Consider the following 8,712-nt stretch of genomic DNA (forward strand, 5'->3'; position numbering starts at 1 on the left):
TGACCTTAATCTTCAGTGTACAGTTAGACCTCATAGTACAAGATGTGACGAGGTAAGTTCAACATGAACACTTGAGGAATGTAGACACTCTTAAGAATTTTAGCAATACAGATTAATACTAAGTTCTTTGTGCTAGAAAGAATGTTTGAGTTAACATTACATCTTGAGTTTGCTGAAGCTCAGACCAAGGGATGTAGTGTTAACATTTAGCCTTATCTTTACAGCTCAAAGCACTTCAAAACTGCAAATTGACACAGGTTATGCACATCTGAGTTAATGTTTTATTTATCCAAGTCAAGTAGACTTCTCATCTGTTGCCTGTGGCTGTCTAACAAAAATAGAACTAGCACTTTGTATACAACAGCAGCAGATAAATGAGCTTTTGCATAAAGCATTTTTTACTTGCCACAAAGGGCAAAAATAGCCTCTTTCAAAGTGTTAGGACTTTGAAAGGCAGCCTGCTTAGCAAGAGTAACTTTGGTATCCTCCTTCCTTGTAGGGACAGGCAAGGAGCAGAATGAGTCAGATGCTACTGATACTTGAGGAGGAGAGGGGAAGGCAAGCAAAGTGGTCCTTGAGCTGTAGCTCTGTATAGAGACTGTTGCAGAGGCAGGAATTGGGAGGTCAAGGACCTACCTGCATTTGCTGGCTGCCTGAGAACAAAGGAGACCTCCGTATATGAGCTGCATAAAGGGAAGCAGAGGAACAGTTTATTTGCCAGTATGTAGGTGTATGACTGGCTGGTATATACAAGGGATAGATCTTTCACCTGGCCTAAAGCTTAATTGTTGGAAGAATAGGTATCAAGACAGGGCTTTAGGAATAGGATGGAAAAAATTGTTTTAAAAGATAACCATGTAACCTAGTGGTTACATGCTGTGGGCTGTGCAGTATAAAGCTTGCTGAAGCTTTATACTGCAGAGCCCGGCAGTGATGCTACCTCCCTGCTCTCAGGAAGCCAGCAGGTAACCTGCAGTGGGAGTAGGGCACGGATGGTCTGGGCCTGGCACAGACAAACAGGGGCTGCTCCAGCCATCTAGAGCAGACCCTGCCTGCACTGGGCCCCACAGGGCTGGAGTAGCCCCCCTGCCTGGGGTGACTGGGGGAGCTGCTCCAGACCCTAACCCCAGTTAACTGGAACAGATGGGCATTACCTGTTTAGGGTGGTGATAACTAGTTAACCTTTCACATCCCTATTTAGGAGTGTTTTATCAATTAACTTGTTTAATTGATTCTACCAAACTGCAGCTTCTCCATCCTCACTTAGACACTGCCAAAGTTACAGTAATCTGAAGTGAAACTAGGACATTGAGAGAACACCAACAGTTCTACACACAAATGCATTTTTTCATTATAGGCATATAACATGCTTTGGTAGCCACTCCAGTAAAATGAAGCATTTTATCTTTAAATTCCCTGAATGGTCTTCATCTGCCCACCAGGAAACATGGCTTTTCTCCTGTGTTGTAATACTTACAAGCTGGTTTGGCTTTTGCTTTCTGGGAAAGACCATTTTCAATAGAAAGCTCTGGCCTAAACTTGTTCAGTTGTGCAATTTAGGATAAGTCAAGGATGACCAGCCTAGCAAGGTATTTAATGGCTACCATAACATAGGGTATGAGGGTAGGGGTAGTAAATGGCAGTAGCTGACTTATATTATGCAGAATATTTGTCATCCAGAATAATTGAAGTGCCCAGATTCTATAGGGATGGCAGCCAGAAAATCTAACAGTTGAGTTTGGAATGAATCTAAAGCAAGCATTTGTCTATTAATAGACTATCTACAGCATATCTTCCTTGCAATACAGTCGCCGCTCTTAGCATACCAGTGGACAGGGACTTTACAAACAATTATTGTAAGTTCATTGAGTTATACAGGTTGAACCTCTCTAGTGTGGCACCCTTGGGATCTGAACCAGAGAATTTGATGGACCAAAGGAAGTCCATATTGTCTATTGGAACTACTTCACTGCTTAGTGGACTCATAGACAATTATGGGTAAATTAGTGCTAAATAACATCACAGAACACTGAGCCAGGACTGGTGTCTGAAGCTTTATGGGACCATGGGGAACTTGGCCACACCCATAAGTGGACATCTGATTAACTTAAATCAGGCGAGGCCAGAATGCCAGACTAGAAGTTCAACCTGTACTACTATGCAATAAGGAGAGATTATACTATGATATGGGCACTCCTAATATTGTTGACCTTAACTTTGAACTGAAGCATTGCATTAGTACCGAGGAAAAAATACTTTGTGGAAAAAGCTTAAATCTCAGACTCTCCTAGTGTGAATAGGAATCATTCTAGCCACTTAAGGTCAAAAGTTATGTAGAATACTTAAGGCATAGTTGAAAATCACTATTATTGTAGGTGGTATTTTCATAATCTTCCCATGCTAAATCTACAAGCTCATTTGTAGATGGCTTGCAACAACTAATGCACTTAACTTGGTTTTCAGAGAAGCAAATCTAAGGCCTTATCTATACTAATACTGTTGCTGAAACGGTGTCATCTTCTCCCTTCACTGAGGGGCTTACACCAGCCCCCAAGAAAGGGATATGTGTATCTGTTCTGTTTTAGATCAGTTGTTGCCTTACTGGGGTGCAGGTGCTGTCTCTTCCTTCTCCTGGCCTGATTTCCTTTCACCCGGGAGTGGTTGTGGAGCTGGGCTTGCCCCCCAGGTGAATGCATTAAGGCTATTACCAGGGGCTGTGTCTAGACTGGCAAGTTTTTCCGCAGAAGCAGCTGCTTTTGCGGAAAAACTTGCCAGCTGTCTACACTGGCTGCTTGAATTTCCGCAAGAACACTGACTATCTCATGTAAGAATTCAGTGCTTCTTGCGGAAATACTGTGCTGCTCCCGTTCGGGCACAAGTCCTTTTGCGCAAAGCTTTTGCGCAAAAGGGCCAGTGTAGACAGCTCAGATTTGTTTTGCGCAAAAAAGCCCCGATCACGAAAATGGCGATCGGGGCTTTTTTGCGGAAAAGCGCATCTAGATTGGCACGGACACTTTTCTGCAAAAAGTGCTTTTGTGGAAAAGCGTCCGTGCCAATCTAGATGCTCTTTTCCGCAAATGTTTTTAACAACTTTTTTCCGTTAAAAGCATTTGCGGAAAATCATGCCAGTCTAGACGTAGCCAGGGAGTATATGGCGGTCTTCACCAGCGTAGGTGATATTAAAGTATTGTAGTGGAACAGTAAATCTAGATGGAAGGGTCAGCTATAGTTGAATCTCATATTTTGGCAGCTGTTTCTGAAATGATGCTGAACATAGCTTATTTTGTGGTTCACATATGCAATTAAGCTGCACCTCTGCTGAAAAAGCTGACAGTGACCATTAATTGATATTTCTATGCCAACTCATTGGATGCTTCAGATAGTCTTGGGTTGTAAAGATTAAATTTTATTCTCTGGTACAGTTGCGCCTTACGTTTAGTCCTAACCTTCTTAATTATCACACTTTGCAGTGGGACACAGCAGGCCAAGAGAGATTTCGAACAATCACCTCCAGTTACTACAGAGGAGCCCATGGCATCATAGTTGTGTATGATGTTACAGATCAGGTAAGGTCTAAGTTAGACCCTGGTGTAGTAGTTAGGCCAATAGGTATACAAAATTGTTTTAGATGTACATTTATTTGGCTCCTGAATCTTCTCAGACACTCTAGGGCTATGAATGGTATTTCTAAATGCTAAAATCTGGTCACACTTGCTGAATATCTCCTAACTGACCAGTTTTCTCCAGACTTGCACCAGTATTACACAAACTTAAATACCACTTCAAACTTCTAAGCTCTGCCAGATGTAGTTTTATGGCTGATTTGTCTGGGCTTCAAGTCGGGGAAGAGATGTTGGAGATGGAAAAAATTTCAACAAAATGGACAAGTAGTGGAGCCATGGGCATGTCAGTGTGCTGGCATTTGGCAGCAGGAACAGATACCAGCATGGAAGGGTTAAAACAACTTGTATTTTAACCAAAGGAGAACGCCTGCTTTGCAATGGCAAATTATTCTGCTTTAGGACACACAAAGCTTAATAGCCAAATGGCTATAATAGGATTAACTCTTGGATGCTCTCGGGGTAAGAGATGTCACTGTCTTATGTTCTTCTGAAATGAAAGCTAGTTGAGAATCTTCAGTAATAAGGATTTATTTCCATCTCCTAAATAAATAGGTGTCTTAACGTTAGCAAACTTACTTTATTTTGGCAAACTACATCCTAATAGGATTTCCCGTCTGCTTTTTATCTGTTAGATGCCCTCGGCAAATCTTCATTATGAACCAAACTTCTGTGCTGTGGTGCTGATGTTGCTCTTTAGTTGCTTAAGTCTTTTGAATTCATTACTGCTCAGTGATTGCATTAGCACAATGTGTGATTCCAGTGGTGTCTTACAGGGTTTTATTGCTGGGAGCATCTGAAGATGAATGAAGGCCCCATGAGCCCAGTTAGCTGGACAATATACAATTGGCTGAATGCTCCTCAGTATGGAGTGCAAAACATTCTCTGAAGCTTGACCTAAAGGAACAAAACTTGTCAACATGTTTGGCTTTAGTAGTCCAATGTTTGTCTTTTATACTTAAAAAAAAAAAAAAAAGGTCCTTACACTTGTAAGCCAAAAGAATTGGATGGTACTTGGTGTATGTTCTGTTTCACTTTGACAGCTCAAATGTTTTGCCAGCTACTAGGGGAATCTAGGTTCCTGTGCCAAGCCAGTGGAGCATCTGGGGCGAGAAGCTCTCCTTGGTCCCCAATACGTGCCCTGGAGGAAACCCTTGTGGATGGGTGCACTACTGGCTTACATAATGCTAGTCATAATCTGAAGATCAGAAACCCCTGGCCCCTTTTTTTTTAGAGCTTAGGGAAGCAATGGGGCCAGGCCAGAGAACTGACATACGCTAGTGCAGGATTGGGTAAACAGTCATGAGGAAACTTTGCACCAAAATAAAATTCTGAAAACTTTGTCAACAAATGTGGAGGCTCCAACATGCCAGTGGAGAATGCAGGCTACTGAGGCAAAGGTGGGAACTGACTGACTCGGTGTCCAGGGGCTGGCTGCACCCAACCCTGATAGGTCTGGTCTTTGCACTGTCTCAAATACCCTGACCACTGTTCTTCCCCCCTGTTCCTTCCTCCCCATAAACAAGCACACCAGGTGTGGGCTAAGGATGTTAAAATGCATTATCAGCTAATTGAGTAGTTGATAGAATTTCTATCAACTAATCAATAAGGGGGGGAACTGCAGAGCCCCAGGAGGTAACCCTGCTGTGGCTCTCCCTTTTAAAATGTAGTGAGAGCTGGGAGGCTTAGAACATTTTAAAAGGCGAAGGCGCAGCAGGGGATTGGGCTGATTGGAGGGGGGTGGGGGTTAGAGGGAGCTCCCTGTTGTGATCCTTCTCCTCCTCCTCCTCCTCCCCCCCCCCTCCCATGGCTGGAGAGCAGTGGGAGCTTGGAAGCAGAGGGTGGGTGTGGAACCAGTGGAGGCTTCTGGGGGTGGCTCTGATTAAGCCACTTCATGCAGGAGCATTGTGCTCCTTGCCCACATGGGACTAGCAGCTGAGCTTGGTTCAGGTTAGGAAGCCATGAGTTGGGGAGAGCCAGGTATGAGGGGACCTCAAGACGCAGTGAGTAATACCTAGATGCTCCTGCCAAGTCTGAAAGCATGGGGCTTGGTCATACAGGGAGTGGATCTGACCCAGCATTTGTTGGGGCATTTCCACTCCTGTCATCTGTCCCCTTCCATGTTCTCCCACCCCCAATAGTGATTTTTACCTCTCTGGGTGCTCAAAACAACGCTCCCATGTTGCAGGGGTGGGGCATCTGGCTGCTTTTGTGGCTTGCCCCATGAGTCATTTTTCTGCAGTGGCCAGATATTTCAGAGGGAATAGACAGAATAGGGTAACTCTGGTCCAGTCCAAGCTTCTAACAGTTTGAAGCTCAGGGACAGTCAAAATGGGGGGGGGGGGGGGGGAGGGAGGTTACATCCCTGACCATCTTGGTTAATAGCCATCGATGAACTTGTCCTCCATGACAGTCATTCTCTTTTGAACCCAGTTTTACGTTTGTCCTTCAACATCCTATGACAGTTTCAAAGGTTGACGTGTGAAGTACATACTACTTGCAATTGGGTGCAATGGGTCATCAGATGACCCCTTATTGTGTTGCATGAAGGTATCAGTAGTATGGAGAAAGTGTTTAGGGCTTTATAAACCTGTCACTTTCCCCTTCGTCATCTCTTTTCTAACCTGAAGAATCCCAGTTTTTAAATCTCTCCTATAACAACTGCTCAATTCCTTCTGTTGCCTTTGTCTACAGCTTTTTTCAGTTCTACCATCACTGCATCAGGTCACTGTCTCAGTATTCAAGGGTGGGCATATTGTGGATTTGACAGCATTATATCGTCTTCTCTATGCATTTTTAAATATTTTAACTTTTTGACATTGAGTGGATGTTTTCAGGGAATTTACCATGACTGTGGTAACAGCTAAATTACACCCTTTTTCCAATCCCAACTACACCTTCAAAATGAATGTGCATTACTTAACATTGGATTTTGCTGACCATTTTGTCACTAGTTTGTTGGAGATCTTATTGTTGCCTCTGTCCCTTGTGAAAACTGATCACTTATTCTTGCCTCCTTTCCCATCTTTTAACCAGTTACTGATCCAGGAAAAATCAATGACTATTAACTTGCTTAAAGGGAAGGCCAGGACTTGTCTTTTCAGGGACCTCATCAAAGGCTTTCTGAAAATCTAGTGTACTGTATCAATTCCTACCACTTGTGTACTTCCATGTTAACATTTTTGCTTTACTCCGAGGAGATGAATTCATGTAAACCATCTGAAATTCAAGTTCTCTGGATATGCAGATGTCTCTTTCAATAGTGGACTTATGATAGTTGTCTCAATTTCTGAATAAGTTAATGGAACTTTTCTTGGTGAGGAGTGCTTACAGTAATCTCTTATCTTCTAGGAGTCTTTCAATAATGTAAAACAGTGGCTGCAAGAAATAGATCGTTATGCCAGTGAAAATGTTAACAAGTTGTTGGTAGGGAACAAATGCGATCTGACCACAAAGAAAGTAGTAGACTATACAACAGCAAAGGTACGTCATTGGCTTATAAGTGATCTAATCAAAAATCTGAACTGAACCCACTTGAATGCCTCCTACTTAAGTAAATAACTCTCAACATCTGTTCTCAAATGGTCTGGGACTAGAAAATGCAAATCCCGGTATGTCTCCTGAAGGGTTATGAAATGCCTGTGATCTAATTTAGGGATTCTGCTGGGGAGGGGTGGAATGGTGGTTTGAACCAGCAGTAGTTTTCCTGCACACATTAAACTGAAAATGAATTTTAAGTAACTCAGGTGAATGGTGAGCTTTAAAGTAGCAAACCGTAAGGCTTTAATACTTGCTATTTCTCAATTCACAGGAATTTGCAGATTCCCTTGGAATTCCATTTTTGGAAACCAGTGCAAAGAATGCCACAAATGTAGAACAGTCTTTCATGACCATGGCTGCAGAGATTAAAAAACGAATGGGTCCTGGAGCTACAGCTGGTGGTGCAGAGAAGTCCAATGTTAAAATTCAGAGCACTCCAGTCAAGCAGTCTAGTGGAGGTTGCTGCTAAAATTTGCCTCCCCTTTGTCTCACAACAATGAATTTTGCAATCTGAACCCAAGTGAAAAAATTGCCTGAATTGTACTGTATGTAGCTGCACTACAACAGATTCTTACCGTCTCCACAAAGGTCAGAGATTGTAAATGGTCAATACTGACTTTTTTTATTCCCTTGACTCAAGACAGCTGACTTCATTTTCAGAACTGTTTAAACCTTTGTGTGCTGGTTTATAAATGTGTGTAATCCTTGTTGCTTTTCCTGATACCAGACTGTTTCCCGTGGTTGGTTAGAATATATCTTTTGTTTTGATGTTTATATTGGCATGTTTTAAATGTTGGGTTTAGTCTTCTGAAGATGAAGTTCAGCCATTTTGTATCAAACAGCACAACAGTGTCTGTCACTTTCCATGCATAAAGTTTAGTAAGATTTGCTAGTTCTTTCTTGTAGAGTTATAAATGGAAAGATTACACTATCTGATTAATAGTTTCTTCATACTCTGCATATAACTTGTGGCTGCAGAATATTGTAATTTGTTGCACAATATGTAACTAACAACTGAAGAAATGTTTAATAAATATTGTACTTATTGGAAGTAATATCAAACTGTATGGTGATAAATATTGTCTTAATTTTTATGGCTAAGGGGGAAATTAGGCTTGCATTGTGCCCAAAATGTATCATGTGCAGTAATGGCACTCTAGACCCTCTAGTAAACCAAACACCCTTCCCAAAAATGTAAGTAGGAAGTATGGCCTAAAAGACTAAGTTCTTATAGTCTTTCAGGCCTATTTACTGTATTTGGAACACAATTTAAGACTAATGTTCATGGAAGCATAATGCATTCTGAATGTACAGTATTTTTCCCTGTCTTAGTCAATGAAGTTTAATTTATTTCTGAAGGACTTCATTTAGAAATTGTCTACTTTGCTCTGTAGTAGAGGTGGAAACAATTTTTCCTAACATGTGAATGACTTAAAGCTAACAACTCAAGGTGATGTAACTCTGCCAGTTTGTCATGTCTTTCTATGTTACTTCCATACTTTTAATCAAATACTGTTTTGACTTTATTTAATAAACTTAGTGCAACAACTTA

At 41.8% G+C, this 8,712-nt stretch overlaps 1 protein-coding gene across 1 annotated transcript in view; it reads left to right on the plus strand.

Moving 5' to 3' along the window:
* Positions 1-8,712, plus strand: part of RAB1A (RAB1A, member RAS oncogene family) — a 29,568-nt gene extending 20,856 nt beyond the window's left edge. The window contains 4 exon segments of the mRNA XM_075925575.2: positions 3,471-3,566; positions 6,972-7,103; positions 7,432-7,615; positions 7,618-8,712. Of these exon segments, the coding sequence (XP_075781690.2) occupies positions 3,471-3,566; positions 6,972-7,103; positions 7,432-7,615; positions 7,618-7,697 (492 nt within the window). The 3' untranslated portion in view covers positions 7,698-8,712.

The sequence above is a fragment of the Pelodiscus sinensis genome, chromosome 3 (genome assembly GCF_052426305.1).
Source record: "Pelodiscus sinensis isolate ZL-2025 chromosome 3, ASM5242630v1, whole genome shotgun sequence".
Taxonomy (NCBI): Eukaryota; Metazoa; Chordata; order Testudines; family Trionychidae; genus Pelodiscus; species Pelodiscus sinensis.